This window comes from Lithobates pipiens, unplaced genomic scaffold (genome assembly GCF_037356315.1).
Source record: "Lithobates pipiens isolate NorthernLeopardFrog02 unplaced genomic scaffold, aLitPip1_a1.2 Scaffold_18, whole genome shotgun sequence".
Lineage (NCBI taxonomy): Eukaryota > Metazoa > Chordata > Amphibia > Anura > Ranidae > Lithobates > Lithobates pipiens.
The window spans coordinates 640,108,947-640,135,549 of record NW_027507758.1 but is presented as its reverse complement, the minus strand read 5'-3'; the positions used below and the strand labels follow the sequence as shown (position 1 = coordinate 640,135,549).

General features: G+C 45.2%; 2 protein-coding genes across 2 annotated transcripts in view; one reads left to right on the top strand and one right to left on the bottom strand.

Annotated features, from left to right (window-relative positions):
* Nucleotides 1-26,603, top strand: part of LOC143986899 (uncharacterized) — a 549,767-nt gene that overhangs the window by 19,186 nt on the left and 503,978 nt on the right. The window contains 2 exon segments of the mRNA XM_077485306.1: nucleotides 21,679-21,776; nucleotides 21,866-22,093. Of these exon segments, the coding sequence (XP_077341432.1) occupies nucleotides 21,679-21,776; nucleotides 21,866-22,093 (326 nt within the window).
* The window catches only part of LOC143989561 (uncharacterized), a 470,483-nt gene that overhangs the window by 241,254 nt on the left and 202,626 nt on the right, over nucleotides 1-26,603 (bottom strand). The window lies entirely within an intron of this gene.

The window sequence follows — 26,603 nt, the reverse complement described above, 5'->3', positions numbered from 1 at the left end:
CACCAAATATGGGCCATGGTCCCAATTTTTTTACACCCTCGCCAGCAATCCAAGGATTGCGCTTCTACAAATTTGGCCAGTTTATCAGGTGTAGCATACCACCTTGCTAAGCACTTGTAGTTTGTCTCTATCATCGTATTATCTACCACCGCGTAGTGAATTAATTTAAATATTTTTTTGCTAGTTTGAACGCTGCATTGTGACCCCAACTCCTTTTCCCACTTTTTGATATACGACGGGTCCTCCAGTTCATCCCCCTCTGAGAGAATCTTATATATTCGGGCTATATTTTTTTTTTGATTTTTCTCTCAGGCCTAGCCGCTCAAGAGGCCTCAATTCTTCTTCGCTTCGAATTGGCTGGGGTAAATTTGAGATAAAATGACTTAACTGGAGGAACCGCCATGCATCAATCTTCATTATTCTGTGTCAACACTCAGTGCTTGAAATGTAGCTATTTTGCCATTAACTAATATATCTTTTAATTGTGCATTTCCTTTTGTTATCCAATTACCCCCCACTTCCTCTTTTCCTGGTGCAAAGTAATCATTGTCTTTAAGAAAAATCAAAGGTGAGTTATACCCCCAGTTATTTTGTGTATGTGTTCGATCCCAAATTTTGAGTGCTAAACGTGTTATCTCGTGTGTATTTAATCCTATTGACCTGTACTGTGGGGGGTTCCATATTGTGCGTCCTAATTGTACTTGGCTCATTACGTTTTCTAAACTCACCCATCTCTTTTCATTTACCTCTTTCGCCCATTCCACCACCCGTGACAAAACCACTGCATTATAGTATTTTTTTTAGGTCCGGGACTGCTAACCCCCCTTGTCTTTTCCCCCTGCTTAACACCGCAAAGGCAATTCTCGGCTTTTTATATTGCCATATGTACTTAGAAATTATATTTCTCAGTGTTCTAAAATAGGCCTGAGGGAGCGAGATGGGCAACATTTGAAACTTATATATAGTCTTCGGGACCAATATCATTTTGACTGCGTTAATCCGTCCTAACCAGGAGAGGGGACATGTTGAAATTTTTTTTTTATTTCTCTTTTAATTTCATCTAATAGAGGGATGTAATTATTTGTATATATTTTCCTGATAGTGTCCGAAAGATAGACTCCCAGATATTTAATCTCTTTACGCCAGGGAAAGCGGAATTCTGCCCGGAGTTTCTCCTCTTCCTGATTACTGATGTTGACATTCAAAACTTCGGACTTGCCGAGGTTTATTTTCAAATTCGATATTTTACCGAATTTTTCCAATGTCCTCAGCAAGTTCGGAATCGTAATCCTAGGATTGGTGATGAAAAAGAGCACATCATCCGCATAAGCTGCAAGTTTGTGTTCATCCCTTCCCATCCCAATTCCCTCTATATCCGGGTTATTTCGGATAGAGGCCAATAGCAGTTCCAGAGATAGGGCAAATAGGAGAGGTGACAGTGGGCACCCCTGTCTGGTGCCATTTCCCATTTGAAATTGGGCAGAGGATTCTCCATTAATCTTTACCGAAGCCTGCGGGTGGTTATAGAGTACCTTAATCCACTGGGTCATTCTCGGTCCTATGCCCATTACTTCTAGTGTTTCTAACATGAGTCCCCAGTCTACCCTGTCGAATGCTTTCTCCGCATCCATTGACAGGAATAGACCTGGGGACCCATTGTTTTTTAGGGCCTGGAGAAGGAGCAACGCCCTCACTCCGTTATCCCTACCTTCTCTTTCGGGTATAAATCCGACCTGATCTGGGTGCACTAGTTCAGTCATCTTTTCCTTCAGTCTAGACGCCAGTACTTTAGCAAATAGTTTTGTATCAGCATTCAATAAGGCTATCGGCCTATAACTGGAGCAGAGCAAGTGATCCTTTCCCTCCTTCGGTATTACCGTGATTGAGGCTCGCAAGGCCTCTGCCTTCATTTCATATTTTGTACCTAATCCGTTCATGTATTTACATAGTCTAGGGACTAAGATCTCCTTAAATTTTTTAAAGTAAAAAGTCGTATACCCGTCAGGTCCCGGACTTTTGCCCGATGCCATGTCCTTTAATGCTTTGTAAATTTCCTCTTCTGTAATAGGTCTATCTATATTATATCTGTCACTCTCTTGTAAGTACGGTAATTTCGCTTTATACAGAAATTCTTTAATAATTTTCATTTTCCTCTTTACCTCGCGCCCCTTTTTGGCCTACATTATACAGGGCTTCGTAGTATTGCCTGAATACCTCTGCAATTTCCTTAGTTGTATAGACCATCTTCCCATTCTTGTCCTGAATTTTATCAATAAAATTAGTCTCCCTCTTCCCTTTTAACTGTCTCGCTAGATATTTGCCTGTTTTATTTTTCCCGTAATATCTCTCTCTGACTCTCCCCTCAAGTGCCCTCCTTGCTTCCTGATCCCGCATGTCTTTAAGTTCCTCTCTCTTGTTGATCAGTAGATGAAAAAGTTCCTGCTGTTGGCCCTTTTGTTCTTTATGCTCTTGCTCCAATCTGTGAACTTCTTTTATCAATTTCTCCCTTTTCTCTATTCTATCTTTTTTTTTTCTTGCACCTATGGAGATGAGGATACCCCTGACATATGCTTTATGTCCTTCCCATAGGGAGGCGCCCGTAGTTTCACCTGTATCATTCATCAAGAAGTAGAATTCTATTTCTTTCCGAATTATCTCTACGGTTTCTTTATCCTGTAGGAGGTTTTTGTTTAATCGCCATGTAAACGGTTGTCTATGTATTCCAGGTATCCTCATCTTCATTATCACTGGGGAGTGATCTGATAGAGACACTATTCCTATCTTTGTTTCGGAGACTTCCTCTAACAGTCTATGATCCACCATTATATAATCCAACCTGGAGTGCGTCCCATGCGCAGGGGAGAAAAAAGTATAATCTTTTATTTTTTCATGTTGTATCCTCCATACATCCATCATTTGATGTTGTTTCAGACGGAGTTTAATTATTTTCAGAATCCTCTTATTTATCCCCTTTGCACAGGACGTACTATCCATGGTTTGATCCATACCAAAATTTAAATCCCCTGCCAAAATTACATCACCTGATTTAAAATCTGCTAATCTCCTCAGGATTTGTTTCAAGTATCCTATGGGGTTTTTATTTGGACAATATACGTTTGCAAGAGTAAACATCCTATCCCCTAGTTCTCCCTTAAGGAACAAGTATCTGCCCTCTGGATCAGTCAGCCTATCGAGCAGGGTGAATCTTGTGCGTTTCTCAAATCCAATCGCCACTCCCTTAGCCCTCCTTATTGGGGAGTCCCCATAGAACCAGTTCGGAAAGCTATCTGAGTATAACTTGATATTCGTATCGTAAGTTAAATGGATCTCCTGCAAAAATACCACTTCTGCTCTATATTGCTGCAGTTCCTTTAGGAGTTTATACCTCTTGTCGGGAGAATTTAGACCTTTTACATTATATGACATGAATTTTACCTCGGTCATCCAAGACTGTCCAGTGACATGCTTGATCTACACCTTTTAACCCTACCCATCATTTTCCCTTTTCTTTCTTTCCCCTCCTCTGCAAGGAATTTCTTCTCCCACCTTTCCCCCCCTTCCCCCCCACCCCTCTCCCCCCCCCTCCCCTTCCTCTGGCCCAATCCCGGCCTTTACTTTGCATTGGGGGCACGGCTCCCTTCTGCAAGCAATACCTACCAGGGTGTGACTCCAGCTGCGACCCTCCACTTCTGTACCCCTTCTCCCCCTTTCCCCTTGAGAAAAGGGGTCACCCTTTACAGACAAGGAGCGATGGAGCCCAGGTCCCGTCCAATCCTTCCGCCTATCAGTCCCACCTCCACCCTCCTCCCCCCCCAGGATCTCCCTCCTCCCTCCACCCCCACCTGCCAGAAATACATACTAGAACCAAAGCAAAAACTATCATCCTCCTCCCCTCCCCGTTGTCCAGCATCCATTGTCATTAAGTTTCACATGGATCTCGAGGGATCTTGGGGGGTGGTATTCCCAATTTATTGCAGAAGTCCTCTAGTTCATCTAGGAACTTTAGCCTGATAGTCCTTCCCTCTCTCTGAACCAACAGGGCTGCCGGAAACCCCCAACTATATCTTATGTTTGCTCTTCTCAATTGTTCCATTAGAGGTTTTAATTGTCTTCTCCATGCCAGAGTCCCCGCAGACAGGTCTGTAAAGACTTGCAGCATTGTCCCGTCGTATTGTATTGGAGTCAGCCCTCTAAGTTTACTCCATATCTTGGCTTTATCCTCATAGAGGTGAAATTTTATGATCACGTCTCTCGGTACCTCTTCCCTTAATCCTGGGGGTTTCCTCACTCTGTGCGTTCGATCTATCTTTAATTCTTCACCTTCCTCTCTTCCTAGTATAGGGTTAAATATATTCCCCATTTTTGCTCCTAGATCTTCTCCCTGCTGTTCTGGCAGGGCTCTGATCCTCAGGTTCTGACGTCGACTCTGGTTCTCCTGTTCCTCCATTCTATATAAGATATCCCTGTGAGCCTCTTGCATTTTTCTTGATTGCAATTTTAACTCCAATATTTCCTGGGCCTGTTTTCCCATTAGTTCCTCTGCTTCTTCTATCTTCCTTAACAGGTGTCCCATATCCGCCCTTACAGTTGAGATCTCCGCCTTGATTGTATTTTCTAATTTCATAAACATTTCCTGCATTTCGCCTTTTGTTGGTATTTGGGAGGTATCCCTCTGCTCCCTTCTTTTGCCTTCCATATATGAGTCCATCTCCTCACCGGAGGTGTCTCCCTGTATCCTGGCTGATTTTCCTGCCTCTTTCTTCCTCTCTCGTGTGCCCTGCTGTTTTTTTTCTATGCCAGGACTTTTTTTACTTGTTTCTTTAAGGTACTTCTGGATCATGCTTGTGTTTAAACTCTCTTTAGGGGCTTTAGGGTCATTAGCTTTTGGGTTTCTTCCCCTCATGTTGTCCCTCTTTATCTTCCTCCTCCCCAGGGTTCCCCCTTTATTTTAATTGCAACTGAGGAATAGGATAAGGGGGGAGGGAAGAAAAAAAAAGAAAGGTACTCCTTTCCTTTAATCCCGCCGTTAACCTATATAGGTGTCTGTAAATGTCTGGAACTTTTCTTCAGGGATATATTCGCTAATGGTCAACCAATAATGAGCTCTAGTCTCAGTGGGTGATACCGCCTGCTCTTCTCTGTGACCCAGTGTTCATCCCTTATATGTCCATACCTTAGCCGTTGAAGCCAGAAATAAATCAAAACATTTTTAGTCACATTGATGTGTTCCACGGCTGGAAAAATATTTAAAAGACCAGATGTACTGTCTTCTTATTCAGAGGATTATTCAGCACTATATTTAATACCTTCGGTCATTCCTTCAATAAGGCAAAACTGATGCAACCCATAATCATCATCATCCTCAACTTCTCATCTCATCCTGTCTTGAGTGTTTAATCTGGGCTGCACCGACCTTAAGCACAATAGATACCCTTTAACTGGGCTTATCTCGTTTTATTTCAGGCCACAAAAAAAAAAAAAAAAAAAAGAACACAATTCAAAATATAAAATAGTTCAGGGCTGTGCTTTTCAAGGCTTATTTAGCATATTTATATTAGCATATATTTTCAGGAAAATACTTATTAGGAGCTCTGCTTAATTTTTAAGTCCATCAACCACCTCCAGCAAGTTTCTCCTGAGTAGTGATGGCCGAAGGGTTCGCCCGGCGGTCATTTTGCGGCGAATTTCGGTCGTTCGCGGTCCGCTCCTTCGCTCGCCTTTTGCCGTCGTTCGCCCCGGCGGACTTACGTGTTTAATGTGTAAAAGAACTTTGACCTATGATGACACGTCTATCATGGGGTACAGGACAGCCAATTGAGACATGACAGCACATGGACACTTGGACATTCCCCCTAACCTATAAATACACCCGATCCGGTGGCCATTTTACATTCTTTCTTCTGTCACTATAGGGAAAGGTTGCTGTTTGGAGCAGGGACAGATAAAACGCTAGCTATTTGGTACACAAAAGTTCTTTTCAGGACTGGTATAGGTGTTAGGTGTATATAGGTTTGCTGTGCTACTGATTCTTGCAGCAGCCTGAGTGTCTTTTGTCAGTTTAGAGAAAGGGAAAAGACGGTGTGTACTACAGGGACAGCCAGATTAGTCGCCATCATCATCATCATCATTAGCTGTTACTATCAGGTCCACAAAAGAGCTATTCCAGTAACCACTAATCGTTCCAGTCTACTCTTTTTTGCCACTTTGTATAGGGACAGGAAGGAAGCAGTGTTGTCAGGCAGTGAGGGTTAGTTTAAAGACTTGCTGTTACTATTAGTTCCACAAAGGTTCTTTTCAGGACTGGTATCAGTGGTACGGTAATAGGCTTGTACACGTATAATATTCTTTCTTCCAAATATAGAAAGAATATTATACTTGACTGCTGCCCTTCTGCTGCAGTCTGCTAAACATTCACAACTCACTTGTTCCACAAAGCTCTTTATCAGGACTGGTAACTTGGTCTGTGTAGGGTTCTACAGTACATAGGGTTGAGTGCGGTACAGTCTGCTGTTCTGTAAGGACCGCTATCGGTCCACAATAGATAGGGTTGAGGTGCACCACTGCTGACCGCTGCCCTATACTGCAGCAGTCCTTCATTGGTATAGGGACTGAAGTACAGTCTGCTAATCACTAACACACAACCTGCTTGGTCCACAAAAGTTCCTATAAGGACTGGTAACATGGTCTAGGGTGCTACAGTACATAGGGTTGAGTGCGGTACAGTCTGCTGTTCTGTAAGGGCCGCTATCGGTCCACAATAGATAGGGTTGAGGTGCACCACTGCTGACCGCTGCCCTATACTGCAGCAGTCCTTCATTGGTATAGGGACTGAAGTACAGTCTGCTAATCACTAACACACAACCTGCTTGGTCCACAAAAGTTCCTATAAGGACTGGTAACTTGGTCTAGGGTGCTACAGTACATAGGGTTGAGTGCGGTACAGTCTGCTGTTCTGTAAGGACCGCTATCGGTCCACAATAGATAGGGTTGAGGTGCACCACTGCTGACCGCTGCCCTATACTGCAGCAGTCCTTCATTGGTATAGGGACTGAAGTACAGTCTGCTAATCACTAACACACAACCTGCTTGGTCCACAAAAGTTCCTATAAGGACTGGTAACTTGGTCTAGGGTGCTACAGTACATAGGGTTGAGTGCGGTACAGTCTGCTGTTCTGTAAGGACCGCTATCGGTCCACAATAGATAGGGTTGAGGTGCACCACTGCTGGCCGCTGCCCTATACTGCAGCAGTCCTTCATTGGTATAGGGACTGACGTACAGTCTGCTAATCACTAACACACAACCTGCTTGGTCCACAAAAGTTCCTATAAGGACTGGTAACTTGGTGTAGGGTGCTACAGTACATAGGGTTGAGTGCGGTACAGTCTGCTGTTCTGTAAGGACCGCTATCGGTCCACAATAGATAGGGTTGAGGTGCACCACTGCTGACCGCTGCCCTATACTGCAGCAGTCCTTCATTGGTATAGGGACTGAAGTACAGTCTGCTAATCACTAACACACAACCTGCTTGGTCCACAAAAGTTCCTATAAGGACTGGTAACATGGTCTAGGGTGCTACAGTACATAGGGTTGAGTGCGGTACAGTCTGCTGTTCTGTAAGGGCCGCTATCGGTCCACAATAGATAGGGTTGAGGTGCACCACTGCTGACCGCTGCCCTATACTGCAGCAGTCCTTCATTGGTATAGGGACTGAAGTACAGTCTGCTAATCACTAACACACAACCTGCTTGGTCCACAAAAGTTCCTATAAGGACTGGTAACTTGGTCTAGGGTGCTACAGTACATAGGGTTGAGTGCGGTACAGTCTGCTGTTCTGTAAGGACCGCTATCGGTCCACAATAGATAGGGTTGAGGTGCACCACTGCTGACCACTGCCCTATACTGCAGCAGTCCTTCATTGGTATAGGGACTGAAGTACAGTCTGCTAATCACTAACACACAACCTGCTTGGTCCACAAAAGTTCCTATAAGGACTGGTAACTTGGTCTAGGGTGCTACAGTACATAGGGTTGAGTGCGGTACAGTCTGCTGTTCTGTAAGGACCGCTATCGGTCCACAATAGATAGGGTTGAGGTGCACCACTGCTGGCCGCTGCCCTATACTGCAGCAGTCCTTCATTGGTATAGGGACTGACGTACAGTCTGCTAATCACTAACACACAACCTGCTTGGTCCACAAAAGTTCCTATAAGGACTGGTAACTTGGTCTAGGGTGCTACAGTACATAGGGTTGAGTGCGGTACAGTCTGCTGTTCTGTAAGGACCGCTATCGGTCCACAATAGATAGGGTTGAGGTGCACCACTGCTGACCACTGCCCTATACTGCAGCAGTCCTTCATTGGTATAGGGACTGAAGTACAGTCTGCTAATCACTAACACACAACCTGCTTGGTCCACAAAAGTTCCTATAAGGACTGGTAACTTGGTCTAGGGTGCTACAGTACATAGGGTTGAGTGCGGTACAGTCTGCTGTTCTGTAAGGACCGCTATCGGTCCACAATAGATAGGGTTGAGGTGCACCACTGCTGACCGCTGCCCTATACTGCAGCAGTCCTTCATTGGTATAGGGACTGACGTACAGTCTGCTAATCACTAACACACAACCTGCTTGGTCCACAAAAATTCCTATAAGGACTGGTAACTTGGTCTAGGGTGCTACAGTACATAGGGTTGAGTGCGGTACAGTGTGCTGTTCTGTAAGGACCGCTATCGGTCCACAATAGATAGGGTTGAGGTGCACCACTGCTGACCGCTGCCCTATACTGCAGCAGTCCTTCAGCGGTATAGGGACTAAGAGTTTTGTCACAGGGTGATTTAAAAAATGACAGGCAGAGGAAGAGGCAGGCCCTTCCGCAGGGGTGGTAGGGGTAGGGCAGGAGCAACAGCCTTGAGCCAAAGTGGGAAGTTGCAGAAGGTGCGTTCAATTACTTTAAAGGACGCACCAGACTTGGTTGAGTGGCTCACTCAGCCTTACTCTTCTGCACCCTCCTCATCCTCTCGATCTGCACCCTCTTCTTCACTCTCTGCTATGTGCACCCCCAAAGACACTACCACCAACAACACCACCACCGCCACCACCACCACATACCTTCCGCTTGAGTCACAGGAATTATTTTCCGATCCATATCAAGAGGACATTTCTGATGCGCAGCCACTCTTGGTATTGGATCAGGAAGAGGAGGTAGCAACAACCGCTACTCAGCAGTCTGACGACAGTACCCAGATCAGCCCAAGGAGGAGGTTGGTCCCCGGTGTTGCTGCCTACTCTGAGATCTCTACTTATAGGGGTGGGGAAGGTGACGTTGATGATGACGTGTCTAGTGATGTCACGTGGGTGCCCACAAGAGAGGAAGAGGAGGGGAGTTCAGAGGGAGATATGGACCAGCAGATAGGGAGGAGAAGCAGGAATAACTTACATTGCACAGGAGGGACAAAGCAGACTGCAAATGTATCAGGAGCGAGTCATCGACCATGTACGGTCACATCTGGCGCTCCCAGGACACCGGCACATGGCTCCGCAGTGTGGGCTTTTTTTAACGTGTCCGCTGCTGACAATAGCGTTGCCATCTGCAATCTTTGCAGTCAACGCATTCGTCGCGGTAAGCCCAACACTCACCTAGGGACGACCGCCTTTAGAAGGCACATGAGCAGCCATCACCGAGCCCAGTGGGAGCAACGGAACACACAAAGCCACACTGCAGGCTCTCACCGTCCAGCCTCGTCTTCTACTTCTCCTTCTCCTCTCTCCTCACAATTGTCCTCCACTCCACCTTCCATCACGCCAAGCTCACGTTTTTCTGCAAAAAGGCAGGCTTCCGTGGGCCTAATGTTCGAGCGTAAAAAATGATGACGCCGGATAACCCTCTTGCCCAACGGTTGACGGCTGGCTTGTCAGAACTGATAGCCCGCCAACTACTGCCATATAAACTGGTGGACTCGGAGGCCTTTCGCAAATTTGTGGCCATTGGAACACCACAATGGAAGGTCCCAGGAAGAAAGTATTTCTCAGAGAAGGGCATCCCAGAGCTATATGGCCATGTTCAGCGGCAAGTGAATGTATCTCTGGCACACAGTGTCGGTGCCAAGATACATCTGACCACAGACACGTGGTCTAGCAAACACGGGCAGGGAAGGTATATCACTTTTACTGCCCACTGGGTGAACCTTCTGACGGCCGTCAAGCATGTAACCCGTGGCACCCGTGTAGATTTGGTTTTACCGCCATGGATTGCATGCAGGCCTGACTCTTCTTCTCCTCCTCCTCCTACTCCATCCTCCTCCCTCTCCTCCTCAGCTGCCTCCTCCTTTTCCGCTGCTAGCGTCTCTTCCGCTGCACCGCCCAAGCTCCCCAGAACCTATTCCACATGCCAGGTGAGACGTTGCCATGCCGTGCTGCGTCTGTTGTGCCTGGAAGCCAAGAGCCACACTGGCCCGGCACTCCTTTCAGCTTTGCGTTCACAGGCAGATCAGTGGCTAACACCGCTCAATTTGACAGTTGGTAAAGTGGTGTGTGACAACGGTGCCAATCTGCTTAGCGCATTGAAACAGGGCAAAATCACACACGTGCCATGCATGGCACACGTCTTAAACTTGGTCGTGCAGCGATTCCTTGTCAAATACCCTGGGGTCCAGGACATCTTGCGGCAGGCAAGGAAAATCTCGGCCCATTTCAGAAGATCTTACACGGCCATGGCTTGCCTTGCTGACATTCAGCGGCGACACCATCTGCCGGTCAGACGTCTTATTTGCGATTGCTCGACGCGATGGAACTCAACCTTCTATATGCTTGATAGGCTGCTCCAGCAGAAACGTGCAGTTAACGTCTACCTGTATGAACTCTGCGAAATAAACGGTTCTGGGGAGCTGGGGTTTTTTTCACCGCGCCAGTGACTGCTCATGCGCGACGCATGCAGACTTCTGCGGCCATTTGAGGAGATCACCAAACTGGTCAGTCGCAGCCATGGCGCCATCAGTGACATGGTACCTTATGCCTTCTTTATCGTCGTGTCATTGATCAGGCTGTGGAGGAGCAGGAGCGGGAAGATGAGGAAGTCTCAATGCTGGATGAATTCCCAGGGGGGACTACTCTATCTGAGACAAGTCAACAACAGGAGTCTGAAGAGGAGTCAGAGGAGGATGGTGCCGGGGCGGATGAGGAGGAGCAAGAAGAGCGTGCTTTAAACCTTTCTGGGATCCCTGTTGTGCGTGGATGGGGAGAGAAGAATGAAGAGGACGACATTATCCTGGATGATGAGCAGGAGCCAGGCCACCACACCGCTTCCACTTTAGTGCAAACGGGGGCCTTCATGCTCCAGTGTTTTAATAGGGACCCCCGTATAAAAAGCATAAGGGTCAAGGACCAGTACTGGGTGGCAACGTACTTAGACCCCCGGTACAAACACAAAATGGCGTAAATGTTACCGCTGTCGCAGAGGGCTGTCAGAATGCAGCACTTCCAGGCCTTGCTTCGAGAAATGCTGCATTCTGCTTTTGCGTGCGCTGGCAGAGGAGCAATTCCCACTCCCAGAGAAGGATTTGCGGGTACCAATCCAACAGCGCCTGCAAGAAGAGGCCGGTTTGAAGATGTGTTGGTGACTTCGGATATGAGGTCATTCTTTCAGCTGACCCATCGACAGGTGTCATCCGGATCCAGCATCAGGGAACGCCTAGACCAGTGATGGTGAACCTTGGCACCCCAGATGTTTTGAAACTACATTTCCCATGATGCTCCACTACACTGAAGAGTGCATAAGCATCATGGGAAATGTAGTTCCAAAACATCTGGGGTGCCAAGGTTCGCCATCACTGGCAAGGACCGTCAGGTGTCCGACTACATTGGGTTAACGGCCGATGTGGACGCTCTGAGGAGTGATGAACCCCTGGACTACTGGGTGGGCAGGCTTGACCTCTGGCCAGAGCTTGCCCAATTTGCAATCAAACTGTTGGCTTGCCCCTCATCCAGTGTCCTGTCCGAAAGGACGTTCAGCGCAGCAGGGGGGATCGTGACCGATAAGCGTACTCGCCTAGCACACGACAGTGTTAACTACCTCACATTTATAAAAATGAATGAGGCATGGATCTCGGAGGAATTCAACACATGTGACCAGTAGACCATGTATATGTCTATAAACTATTTTTTTAATCAAGCACACAGACCTTCTTTCTTCATTTGGCTCACTTCCTTGTCCCAAAAAAGCACACCGTACTATATGCCCCTACCCTCCTCTTTGAAGAGGTTGAGCAGTGTCATATTTCTACTGGGGCTGCTTATGATATCCCTGTGCTGTGCTGACTTCCTCCTGGGGTTCTTATTATGAGGGGATCACACCATCCCTGTGCTGTGCTGAGTTTCTCCTGGGCCTGCTTACTATGAGGGGATCACACCATCCCTGTGCTGTGCTGGCTTCCTCCTGGGGGTTCTTATTATGAGGGGATCACACCATCCCTGTGCTGTGCTGAGTTTCTCCTGGGCCTGCTTACTATGAGGGGATCACACCATCCCTGTGCTGTGCTGACTTCCTCCTGGGGGTTCTTATTATGAGGGGATCACACCATCCCTGTGCTGTGCTGAGTTTCTCCTGGGCCTGCTTACTATGAGGGAATCACACCATCCCTGTGCTGTGCTGACTTCCTCCTGGGGGTTCTTATTATGAGGGGATCACACCATCCCTGTGCTGTGCTGACTTCCTCCTGGGGCTGCTTACGGTGCTGCTGTCAGTGCTGTATATCACGGTGCTGGTGTGAGTGCTTAATGTCACGGTGCTGCTGTCAGTGCTGTATATCACGGTGCTGATGTCAGTGCTTAATGTCACGCTTCTGATGTCAGTACTCTCTATCACGGTGCTGCTGTCAGTGCCCTCTATCACGGTGCTGCTGTCAGTGCTGTATGTCACGGTGCTGATGTCAGTGCTTAATGTCACGCTTCTGATGTCAGTGCTTAATGTCACGCTTCTGATGTCAGTACTCTCTATCACAGTGCTGCTGTCAGTGCTGTATATCACTGTGCTGATGTCAGTGCTGTATGTCACGCTTCTGATGTCAGTGCCCTCTATCACGGTGCTGCTGTCAGTGCTGTATATCACGGTGCTGATGTCAGTGCTTAATGTCACGCTTCTGATGTCAGTACTCTCTATCACGGTGTTGCTGTCAATGCTGTATGTCACGGTGCTGGTGTTAATGCTTAATGTCATGCTTCTGATGTCAGTACTCTCTATCACGGTGCTGCTGTCAGTGCTGTATATCACTGTGCTGATGTCAGTGCTGTATGTCACACTTCTGATGTCAGTGCCCTCTATCACGGTGCTGCTGTCAGTGCTGTATATCACGGTGCTGATGTCAATGCTGTATGTCACGCTTCTGATGTCAGTGCCCTCTATCACGGTGCTGTTGTCAGATGCCTCTATCACGGTGCATGTGTCATTGCTGTATGTCACGCTTCTGATGTCAGTGCTGTATATCACGGTGCTGCTGTCAGTGCTGTATATCACGGTGCTGATGTCAGTGCTGTATGTCACGCTGCTGATGTCAGTGCTCTCTATCACGGTGCTGCTGTCAGTGCTGTATATCACGGTGCTGATGTCAGTGCTGTATGTCACACTTCTGATGTCAGTGCCCTCTATCACGGTGCTGTTGTCAGATGTCTCTATCACGGTGCATGTGTCATTGCTGTATGTCACGCTTCTGATGTCAGTGCCCTCTATCACGGTGCTGTTGTCAGATGCCTCTATCGCGGTGCATGTGTCATTGCTGTATGTCACGCTGCTGGTGATCATCTCCTGCATCCTCTTCTTTGCCTACCCTGGTCCCTGACCTTCCCTCTCCTCCATTGCCTTCATGCGCTCCATAGTCCTGAATTGTCAGAACAATTTCCCATATAAAAAAAGAATGCTTGTAGTTATCGATCCCAAATTCACCTCATACATGTATTATGTCATTGGCCATGTGGTGGGACTATGTTTTCCCTGCTAATAATTACCTCGTGGCTGCAAATTCGACCTAAAGGTTTGAAACGTTCGCCTCCCATTGAAGTCAATGGGGCCCGCCGCGAAAGTTCGGTTTCGCGAACGGTCGGCCTCGTTCGCGGTCCGCGTTCGCGAAACGTCCCGTCGGAGGTTCGGGCCATCACTACTCCTGAGCTCGTGTGTTTTGAATGCACATTTCCACTCCAAGGACCAGAGGTCTGCAGGCTTCCTAGTAATGCTTGCTCACCTGTTTCACTCCTGTTATACTACTACTGTGTATTCCAAATTTAACAGGCCATGATATGACAATCAGGATGAGTAAAATGCTTGGATCTGACCTGTTTGTAGTCTTCCTTGCTTACAGGCTCTTCAGCTCACAGGGATATCGCAGCAACAGGTGGGCGAGAAGGGGGGGAGATCCGGGGGCTCCGCTCGCTCCAGCGGGGTCCTCAGCGCTATCTACCGACAGTGCTCCTCTCCGGGTCTCGCTGGCGGAGTTCTCAGGCTCGTGCGAGCGGGCAATCGAGTGCGGACGGTGGGGTTAGGATCAGCTTCATTACGGAGCGCTGCGCTCTCTCACCACGCTCAGCTCCAGTTGGTTCGGCGGGTCCTCCTCCATCCGCTCGCGTGGGTGCCACAGTCAGGCCCCTCCCCTCTCACGTACACCGCATCACGTGGGTTTCAGTGCAGTTTCGTGTGCACTTTTAAGTGTTGGAGTGCAAAGGGTATTTGCCTTTAGTAAATATGGCGCTTTATAATATGCCACAGTCAAGCCATTTTCATGACTCCACAAAATTCATTCATGGTGCTGAAAATGATGAATGATGAATATTTCTGTCAGTAATGCATTACATACATTAACAACAAAAACAAGGTGTGTGTAGCAGACCCACAACATGATAATAGTTTGCTAAAGAAGAGATTGTCACCTCATGTATCAAATAAATTACATTTGCACTATTGAAGAAAATGTTCATAAAGAAAAGCCCATTGGAGAACCTAGGAGACAGCTAAAAGAAACCCAGGCAGTAAATCAAAGGAAATCTTCTTTGAGTTTAAGTTCAAAAATTGTTGATAAAATGTTTCTTAAACCATTTCTGGCATATCAATGGCCCCCCTATCTGCAAAGTACTTGACATACTTCTGTCTTACTTTGCGGGCGCTTTGGGCAGGCAAGCCAGGATGGCCAGCTTCAAGCGCTGTCAGGGTTTCTTGTTGAAGTCCAGCCTCAGGCCCAACTGAGGCAACATAGTTCATAGAATTTTTCCATAAATAGTTGTGTAGAATGCAGCATGCAAGGATTATATGGTTAGGTTTATATTCTGCCATGTTGATTGGCGTAAGGAATAGGCGGAACCACCACTCTTCTGGCTCTGGCCAGACAGTAGTTATAAACCCTCTGGTCTGGGATGAGGCTCCTCATTGCTTCAAAATGGTCGATTGGTCAAAACAAACTAACAGAAAGCACTGAAAAAACAGAAAGGCCGGAGCTGAAAATTAGAAGCGAGTGGACAAGAACGCACTGAAAAACAAATGCGCAGTAGCAATACTGTTAACTGCTAAAACCAACAACCAGTTCTCCATACACCTACCATTTGACCTCTCTGCAGCCTTTGATACTGTTGACAACCCGCTCCTTCTCAATAAACTACATTCCCTTGGCCTCTGAGATTCTGCTCTATCCTGGTTCTTTGCCTATTTATCACAGCGCTCCTATATTGTCACCTACAACTCTGTCTCCTCCTCTCCATTGCCCCTTTCTGTGGGGGTCCCCCAAGGCTCTGTACTTGGACCCCTTCTGTTCTCTATCTACACCTCCTCCCTTGGTCACTTAATAACTGCCCACGGCTTCCAATATCACTGCCAATGACACCCAAATCTATCTGTCTACTCCTCACCTCACTCCTTCAATCTCCTCCCGCATTACTAACTTACTAACTGATATATCAGCATGCATGTCGCACCATTTCCTTAAACAAAATCTCTCTAAAACGGAGCTATTAATATTCCCCCGCTTGTGCCCCCCTCCATGACTTTTCCATCAAAATCAACAATGCGACCATCAGTCCCTCCTCTCACGCCAGGTTACTGGGTGTAATCCTAGACTCTGACCTGTCATTTCAGTGTCAAATGTAATCATTGGCAAAAGTTTGTAGCATTTACCTCCGTTACATCTCTAAACAATGCCCCTTTTTATCTAATGAAACCACCAATCTCCTCATTCACTCCCTTGTTATCTTTCGCCTTGACTAGTGCAACTCCCTCCTCATTGGCCTGCCTCTCCATAAGCTATCCCCTCTTCAGTCTATTATGAATGCTGCTGCCAGACTTATACACCTTACCAACCGCTCAGTGTCTGCCAACCCTCTCCTCCAATCCCTACACTGGCTCCCAATCAGTGTCTGCCAACCCTCTCCTCCAATCCCAACACTGGCTCCCCATCGCCCAACGAATTAAATTCAAAATACTAACCACAACATACAAAGCCATTCACAACTGTGCCCCGGGCTACATCACCAATCTTATCTCAAAATATCACCCAAATCATCCCCTCAGCTCTTCTCAAGACCTCCTGCTCTCAAGCTCTCTCATCTCCTCCTTTCATGCTCATCTCCAGGATTTCTCCAGAGCCTCTCCCATCCTCTGGAACTCGCTACCTACACCTGTCCAGCTATCCCCTACTCTTGCTACTTTCAGGCGATCCCTGAAAACTCATCTCTTCAGGAAAGCCTATCACATCTCTAACTAATCTTTTACCACTTCCGTCAGCTCATTCCCCACAATTATAATCTTTTGTACCACCTGCCCCACCATATTAGATTGTAAGCTCTTCTGAGAAGGGCCCTCTTAATCCTCTTGTATTTTATTGTATTATAACTGTATTGTCTCCCTCTTATATTGTAAAGTGCTGCATAAACTATTGGCACTATATAAATCCTGTATAATAATAATAATAATAATAATAATAATAATAGAAATACGAACCCACAAGCACAAACCGAAGAGCAGTAACAATCGGAAAAGCAGGAGGCTGAAAAGTGCGAATCATCTGTCAGAAAACTTCTAACACAAGATTAGCAGAAGGAGCCCAAAGGGTGGCACAATTGGTATTGAACTTCCTCTTTCTAGTGCCGTTGTGCGTGTTGCACAGCACCGCGTTCTTGACGTTTGGAATTTCTGACCAAATTTGTGTGACCCTGTGTGTATGCAAAACAAGCTTGAGCCAACATTCCTTGGAAAAAAATACATGGATTTTGTTGTCGGAATGTGCGATCGTGTGTACGAGGCATTATGGTGTGTGCGTGGTTGTTAGCGCTACTGGCACTAATCTAACTCTCCCTGGGGCTGACACTGACCCTGATGCTAAAACCTGTACTGGGGGGGTGATCCTCCCCCAGGGGGGTAAACCTTTATTCAACAATATATAGCACGTACCCTGATGTTATAAAAACCTGATGGTGACAGTAACTAGCTAACTAGCATCACCCGTGACAATAAATATAGTGATCAGAAAAGAGATCTGTACGCTATATTAGTGACACTGGGTATGGGGTGAAAGGGTTAACTGGGGGCGATCAAGGAGTTAAACTTTAATTAGGGGGGATTTAAGGGGTCACCTGGGCCTACTACTAACTGCCTTAACGCTGATTATTGTGACAAATGACACCAATGCTGTGATCAGTGAAAAAAATCTGAAAACTGTAATTGGTGACACAGTGACTGGGAATGAAGGGGTTAATTGGGGGGGCGGGCGATCGGGGGGTGAAAAGTGTGTCTATGTGTACTGTGTCAGTGTAGTATTGGTGCAACTCATGCTTTCTCTCTGCGCTCTGGAACCAAAAAGAATTCCAGAACGGGAGGTAACCACTTCCTTTGCCTGTGTTTATGTTTACAGGCAGAGGAAGCATTTTCATTCGCCAGAACCGATCAGCAGGTGCAGGCCAAAAATAATTGACCTGGACCTGAAGACTGATCGGTTCTGTAGCGAATCCGATCGACCAGGGGCACTGTGGGGGCACGTGCACTAGCCCTAGCCGCGGGCATGAGCGCCGTACAGCTACGGTGATTTGCGCAGCAGAGCCATTCTGCCGCCGTAAAACGGCAGGCGGTCTTAAAGTGGTTAATATGTTTTTGATACAAAGAAAAATCCTAATAAGTGTATATTGATTGGTTTGCTTGAAAGTTTTACGCCTACAAACTTTGGGATGTGTCATTTTTATTTTTTTTATTTGTTTTATACTGCAAATGGCGGAGATAAATGACTTCTAGTGGGATTCTGACACTAACTGCCACTGGGGGTGACTGACTAATTGCCACTGACATTACCAGTGACGCTAATACAGTGATTAGTACTAAAAATATGACACTGGCTGGAAAGGGGTTAACATCTAGGGCAATGAAGGGATTAAATATGTTCCTGCACTCGGTGTAATGTGTGCACAATGTGCTGCTTTATACAAATGATCACTCCCTCTGTACACAACCCAACACAGAGCTCTGGACTGTGATTGGACACAGTTGATCAGCTGGTTCTGGGTGTGAATCATTGGCCGGGATTTGCCGACAGGCTCTGTGTACAATCACTGCGGGAGTCGGGTGGGGGTTAACATGAGTGCACCCTAAACCTGGGAGTAGGCAGAAACATACCAGCACATCGCTTTGCCTACAGCGCCCCCTATCTTCAGTACAATGCGGCCGGGCGATCGTTAAGTGCATATTATTTGTACCAGAACAGATATGATTTTCAAGAACATGGAGATTTAATGCAGACATACCATTGAACCGTAAAAAAAATTTGCGTGGAGATCCGTGTGTGTCTCAGTCCTGGCCCTGTTAGTTGGCATGAAGGTGGAGCAAAAAAGGACAATGAGATTGTGATTAGAGACATGGATTGTATTCTTCTTCCAACATAAACATGAACTTCCATCACCAAAAATATAAATTGGTAAATATTAAACAACCGCTTTTACAAACAACTCCAGTTTACAAACTTAACTTAACCACTTGCTGCCAACCCAACGTCGAATGACGGAGGAGCGGTGCGGCTCTCGTTCTGGGTGGATGTCATATGAAGTCACCCCAGAATGGCCGCTCTTGCACTCCTGCGGGGCGCACAGCACGGCGATCACAACTGCTCCACATTCCTAGGACACTGCGTGACCCTGATCTCTTTAACCATGTGATTGGCTGTGTCCAATCACAGCCGGTCACATGTAAATGCTGAAGTGCCAGTAAATGCGGAAGTGTCTGGTGAGGACAGCCAATCAGTGGCATCTCCTCGCAGGGGACACCCGGACAGGTAATCAGGGCACTGATCATCAGTGCCCTGATTATAGTAAAACCCCCCCAGTGCCACCAATCAGTACCCATCAGTGGCACCAATCAGTGCCACCAGTCAGCACCCATCAGTGACGTCAATCAGTGCCCATCAGTGATGCCAGTCAGTGCTGCCTTTCAGTGCCCATCATTATCTGCTCATCAGTGCCGCCTATCAGTGCAACCTCATCAGCACACATCAGTGAAAGGAGAAAAATTCCCTATTTACAAAACGTACTGACCGAAACTAAGGAAAACTTTTTTTTAAGTTAAACATGAATAACCCAGCAGTGATGAAATACCACTAAAAGAAAGCTCTATTTGTGTGAAGAAAATTATTAAAAACTCACGTGGTTACAGTGTAGCATGACCGCGCAATTGTCATTCAAGGTGTGACAGTGCTAAAAGCTGAAAATGGGCCGGGGGGGGGGGGTATTGAAGTGATTAAGGACAGCACTTTAACAGAAAGTACAAAACCTACCAAAAATATCTTGTATTTCTGAAAATCCTAGGCTCGATGAATAAGAACAACAGAATGGATCAGTACATGCTGCAGACTGCAGTTATTGGAGCGCCACTCTACACAAAAATCATGTGATCTCCACTTCCTGTAGTATCGTCTATTTGTTGGTTGTTACATTAAAGTTCATTTGAAAATAAAAAAAAAGTGGATTTGTGGAGGCAACATGCTTCCTATCAATGGTGGAGCTCAGAAGACAGGAAGTGATGTCAGGTACAGATAAGAAGTTCCAGGTGAGAGGTGAGTCGGGAGGAAATAGCAAGGAGACATTGCTGGAAGTGCAGGAGAGGAGGTAATAAGATATTATTTTCTATGTAAAGGACATGCAAGAGGACACAGGGGAAGGGGGGATTGCATTCTGCAAACCTGTGCTGACCTACACCATTCACCCCATGTTCTGCACCCTGCACCACATGTCCTGTGTCCTGCACCCTTTACCCCATATTCTGCACCTCGCACGTCACCTGATCACATGAGAGCTTACTTTCACAGATTAATAACAGATTTCTGTATGGTAAAGGTCAAGGTTCACTCTTCAGTTTAGGAGAGGTAGGACACACCCAGGAACAATGATTTGGTTTGCACAGGAGCCTCATATGGAGGACCCCTCAAATCTCCCCATCCAAATGTCCCTCCATCCAGAATCTATATGTCCTATGACATCACACTGACCTCACAGATCCTCCTCCCAATGTCCCTCCATCCAGAGTCTATATGTCTTATGACATCACACTGACCTCACAGTTCCTCCTCCCAATGTCCCTCCATCCAGAGTCTATATGTCCTATGACATCATGCTGACCTCACAGCTCCTCCTCCTAATATTCCTCCACCCAGAGTCTAAATGTCCTATGACATCACACTGACCTCACAGCTCCTCCCCCCAATATCCCTCCATCCAGAGTCTATATGTCCTATGACCTCACACTGACCTCACAGCTCCTCCTCCCAATGTTCTCCATCCAGAGTCTATATGTCCTATGACATCACACTGACCTCACAGCTCCTCCTAATGTCCCTCCATCCAGAGTCTATATGTCCTATGACATCACACTGACCTCACAGCTCCTCCTAATGTCCCTCCACCCAGAGTCTATATGTCCTTTGACATCACACTGACATCACAGCCCCTCCTCCCAATGTCCATCCATCTGGCTTTTTTTTTCTGATCCTCTTAGGATGTGGGTGGACCCTTGGCATCCTCACTAGCAAAGTGGGACTGTTGGACTTGCATTGTATGTAATGACATCAGACTGCCTGCTACAAGCTTTTAACCTACATAGTGTGGGGGTCCTGCATGGGTTAATCATATCTCAGTCTGAAGTAGGGCTTTAATAAAATGAAGACCTGAATGGTGAGGTGAGGAGGATTCTGGGAATATCATTTGATTTTAATATTTGTGTTCAGATCTAGAGTTTTCCTCCTGTGAAGTCTGGAGATCATATGACCATCACATTGCCTCCACCTCCCTCCCTGATAGAATAGAGAAATACAAAGAAGATTCTAGAAGTCACCAGAGAGATGATGGAGGAGAGGTGAGGAGGATTCTGGGAATTTTGGGACATTATCCAGTAACAGACAAGGGATGTGTCTGGATGGTGACTGTATCATTGTGTGTGTCAGGTTCCTATAAGGTGTCAGGATGTCACTGTCTATTTCTCCATGGAGGAGTGGGAGTATTTAGAAGGACACAAGGATCTCTACAAGGACGTCATGATGGACAATCAGCCGCCCCTCACATCACCGGGTAAGAGGAGACTTTATTGTAAAGGAGAGAGCAGTACGGAGGCTCCACCTAGATCCCCCATCATCTGATAAACACAGAGAAACAATGTATTCAGTCAGTGTGTGTGTTTCCTACAGATGGATCCAGTAATGGGAACCCACCAGAGAGATGTCCCCGTCCTCTGTATTCCCGGGATTCCACACAGGAAGGTCACACCATCCCCCACCATCATCAGGTAGATGAGGAACAATCACTGATAGTATCATTAGGATCTGTACATTATCTGCATTGTTACCATTGATGTCATTTTTATTCTATATTCAGAGTGGAAATCCAAGAGATTCTAAAGTTGCGGTAAAAGAAGAGATAAAAGAGGAGGATGATGAGGATGGAGTGATGGAGGAGTCAGAGTTTATAAATGAACACAAAGATCTGTACCAGGACATCATGGTGGAGTCATCCAGCTACAGAAATCCACCAGAGAGATGTCCCCGTCCTCTGTATTCCCGGGATTCTACACAGGAAGGTCACACCATCCCCCACCATCATCAGGTAGATGATTGACAATTATTGGTAGTTCTGATTTATACACAGCATGATTGTTACAATTAATGTTTTATTATATATTCAGAGTGGAAACCTCGGGGATGATAATATTGATGTTAAAGAAGAGTATAAAGAGGAGGATGAGGCGTATGGAGTGATGGAGGAGTTTTCAGAAGGACACAAGGATATGATGGAACCACCAAATACCAGGAACCCACCAGAGAGATGTCCCCGTCCTCTGTATTCCCGGGATTCCACACAGGAAGATCACACCATCCCTCACTATTACAAGGTTGGTGGGATGGAGCTTATAAAACACTTATTCTGCGTACACACGGTCGGAATTTCCGACAACAAATGTTTGATGGGAGCTTGTTGTCAGAAATTCCAACCATGTGTAGGCTCCATCAGACATTTTTTGTCGGAATTTCCGACAAACAAAATTTGAGATCTGGATCTCAAATTTTTCAACAACAAAATCAGTTGTTGGAAATTCCGATCGTGTGTACACAATTCCGACCCACAAAGTTCCATGCATGCTTGGAATTAAGCAGAAGAGCCGCACTGGCTATTGAACTTAATTTTTCTCGGCTTGACATACGTTGTTGTACATCACCGCGTTCTTGGCGATCGGAATTTCCGACAACATAAGTGTGACCGTGTGCATGCAAGACAAGTTTTAGCCAACATCCATCGGAAAAAAAACATGGATTTAGTTATCAGAATGTGCGATCATGTGTACACAGCAATATAGAGACAATTTGTGGATTTTTTATGTGATGTCACAATAATAAAGCTTATATCTTACAGATGATATTTTCTATAATTTTCTTGATTTAGAGTGGAGATCCAATCGATATAGAATTTGAGATTAAATCAGAAGAAGAAGAGAGGTATGTGAGGGATGATCAGCAGTCTATGGAGGAGGATGGAATAACGGGGACATTTATAGAGGAGGACACTCCTACAGAGATCAGCACAGGTGGGTCATTAACACTAAATACATTCCTCCACCCATACTGCTCACTGATTGGTCCAGAGTAGGGCGGGGCTGGGTGATATCAGCCTGTAATCCCCTGGTCACTTTCCTGAGCTGTGTTCCCCGTCCTGTATTCCTGGATTTCTCTCCGATAATCTTCCTTCTCTGTGCTGCCGACACAATTTATGTCTCTAGACTGGATTTATGGAGATTCTGGAGTTCAGCTTTCATCAAAATGTTCATTTTCACCATAGACTTTACTAGACCTAGGCACCTGTATGTGCTTTGGGTCTTATGCCCCATACCCGGGTATGGCAAGATCTCTGACAGAACAATTCTCCCAGGATTACTTGCTCTGTTGTCTACTGACTGTGCTGGGTGGAGAGATATGTCTGTATAGTCTCAGACCCAAGTCACTGAGTGCAGTCTCAGGAGATGGGAGGCAGCGGTGCGGGACTTTTGCAACTTGTCTCATGTAAATATTTAATCTTCCACTGATTACTGAATACCAATATTATGAGTCCTGACCCTTACACTTTATAATCTATATTGTACTTTGCATACTCCTGATCTCTGCACTTTATACTTAACATAAGGGGTGAACAGAGAACAAGAAGTGAGCATTATTAGAGATATCGTCCCCAATATATAACTGTGGTTAGTGCTGAGTAAAGGCCCATAGGGCTTTTGTGAAAAAAATAAAGTGTATCACCAAAGTGACTACACAATGAATGATTGGGGAAGTTATGAAAACCATTACCAAAAGGAAGAAAGCTTCCACTGATTGCTGAATACCAATAATATCCTGACCTCTGCACTGTATAATTTATATTGTACATTACATACTCCTGACCCATGCACTATATACTCTGTGTTGTACATTGCATTATTCTGATAATTTTAAATCCTAAATGTTGTATCCTATATAACAAGTTGTACATTACATAGTCCTAACTTTTTTTTTCCACCCATTCCTACCAGCTGGACATTTTATATCTGATGATTTGATTGGAGCACAGACTTTTACATGTTGATAATAATGTGATAACATCCTCAAACTTTGGAACCTTAAACAGAAAGTGATAAAGGAGTCAATAACCCAATGATGGGGGTCTTCTGGATCAGTCCAGTCTTCATCTTGGTTGTTCTCCACCATCCTCTCTCTGACCTCTGCTGGGGCTCAGCCTTGCTGTTATTCATGACTAAATCATGGACTAAAAAATAAATTCGAAATCTCTGGTCTCCAATCAGAGATGCCGAGGGAGTGTGAGCTCACACTCCCTTGGCATCTCTGATTGGAGACCAGAGATTTCAAATTTATTTTTTCAGTTAAATTGGGATGAGGGTGCACTTGGATATTGGATATGTTATATATATTTTTTCTTTGATGTGAGGCTGTTCATTATCTTTAAATCATGGACTAAATAAGGAAGTGCAGGACTTCTTGTGTTGGGAAGATGGCAATGAGTGATAGAGGGGATGGGGACACTCATCCTATAATCTCCTCATCACTGTCACTCCTATAAAAGACAGTTCTCGTTGTTTACTCACTCTCTGACTAAGGTCCATGAATAAAGAAATGAACTCGTAGGAGATTCCGAGATGTAGGGTTGAAACAAAAAATTTATTATAATCGATTATGAAAATAGCTGTCAACTATTTTCATAATCGATTAGTAGGGCAGTCGATTAATTGGCCTGCATACAGAATGCATTCTTTACATATCAGAAAATACACCTCAGTACACCATCCATACATGTCAGAAAATGCCTGAGAACTTGAATATGTGAGGAGCAATGTCTCATGGGACATGTAGTCCTGGGCAAGAGAAGGAAGCAAGTGATGCTAAAGGCAAACCTTTACCTTCCTATAGAGGAACTCTATACTATACTTTGTGACTTCCTATAGGGGAACTCTATACTATACTTTGTACCTTTCAATTGGAGAACTCTATACTATATGGCTTCTGATAGGGGCACTCTGAAGGCAGGAGGAGCCAGAAGTGAGGGGAAGGGGAGTCCATAGTGGAGAATCAGGGCTGCTTTGTACAAAACCATTACACAGAGCAGGTAAGTATGAAAGTTTGTTTAAAAAAGTAATCCAACATATACAATGACTTTAAGGGCTCTGGGTGGGGAAGATCAGCATCTGACCCCAGAGAAGGTGGAGGCTGATAGACTGAAGGTGATAGAAGGCATTACTATTACAAAAAGTAAAAGTTTACTAGTATTGTGCATTTATATATAAAATTATTATATCCATGAAAAAGGTCTCAGCTTTCAGTATTACTTTAATATAAATGCCCCCTCTCCCCCCCACCCCTCATATATCTTCATGTGTGACTCCCAGCTAAAATGCCCATATATCCTACTTCTGGGTATATTTATTACTTTATAGATGTATATGATATAAGATATATTACTTTCACTATTTCACAGTATGAATGAATCCCTTATAGTAGTGATTATCTGATGTTTTTTTACTATAAAGGAATATTTTATAACCCCATCATAACAGATGATTAAAAATAATCATGCTGCTGCTACTAAATGTCCTATGCTGGCCATACATGGATCGATTTTTGGACGAGAATATTCACACAAATATTTATATGAAAATTATTTGTACATTTGATGAATGGACGAGTGTCGTTAGAAAATTCCACTTGCTTTTAACATTCAATTATAAAATGAATGTAACTTCTGAGTAAAAACCACATACACGATGTGAAAAGTTGTTCGGTGAAGAAAAGTTTTCTGTTCTGCTCCTTTGAATTTTCCCATCACTGTGGTGGAAAATGAATGCTGATTTGACCCACTAATGGTTAGAAAATTGGATGAATGTTTTTTTGAAACAAAAATTAGTTTGTGTACGGTCAGCATAAGTGACATCAGGTGCAGGGAGCTTGTACCCACCTACCTGTCTATGACAAGGGAGTCTGTCATCCATCATATTATATTACACTCCTGTCTGATCATCTGCAAAACAGCGTTTTACCTCTTCTTTTTTTTATTTTTATATTTTATTAATGTTGATCTCTTATTCTGATATCTAGCAGATAAATATCCAACTATATATCTGGATATTTATATTTAACGCTGTATATAGATATTCAAGAATATTAACTAAATTATACACCAACCTTTTTTGAGGTTTTTATCCAACTAGTCGATTAATCTAAACAATAATAAGCCAACTAATCAATTCTGAAAATAATCATTAGTTGGCGCCCTACAGAGGACCCATTTACGAGTTACCTTGAGGGGGGAATTGTAAGATCCTCAGAGACAAAACTGTCTGATGTGGGCGGAGTCCTGGTTTAGGGGAACCAATTTTGCTCATGTCTAGTATAATCTTTTTATTTCTATTTTAGTAGATGGACGGGAGATGAGGAAAACCTCAGAGGATTGTCTCACTTTGTCTCCAGACTGTAAAGTAGAAGATGAGGACATCACACAGTATAGTCCAGGAGAAAACCTGACTACCTCAAGTGTCCATCCGGCACCACATAGTGTAGATGGACCATCGTATTCCTCT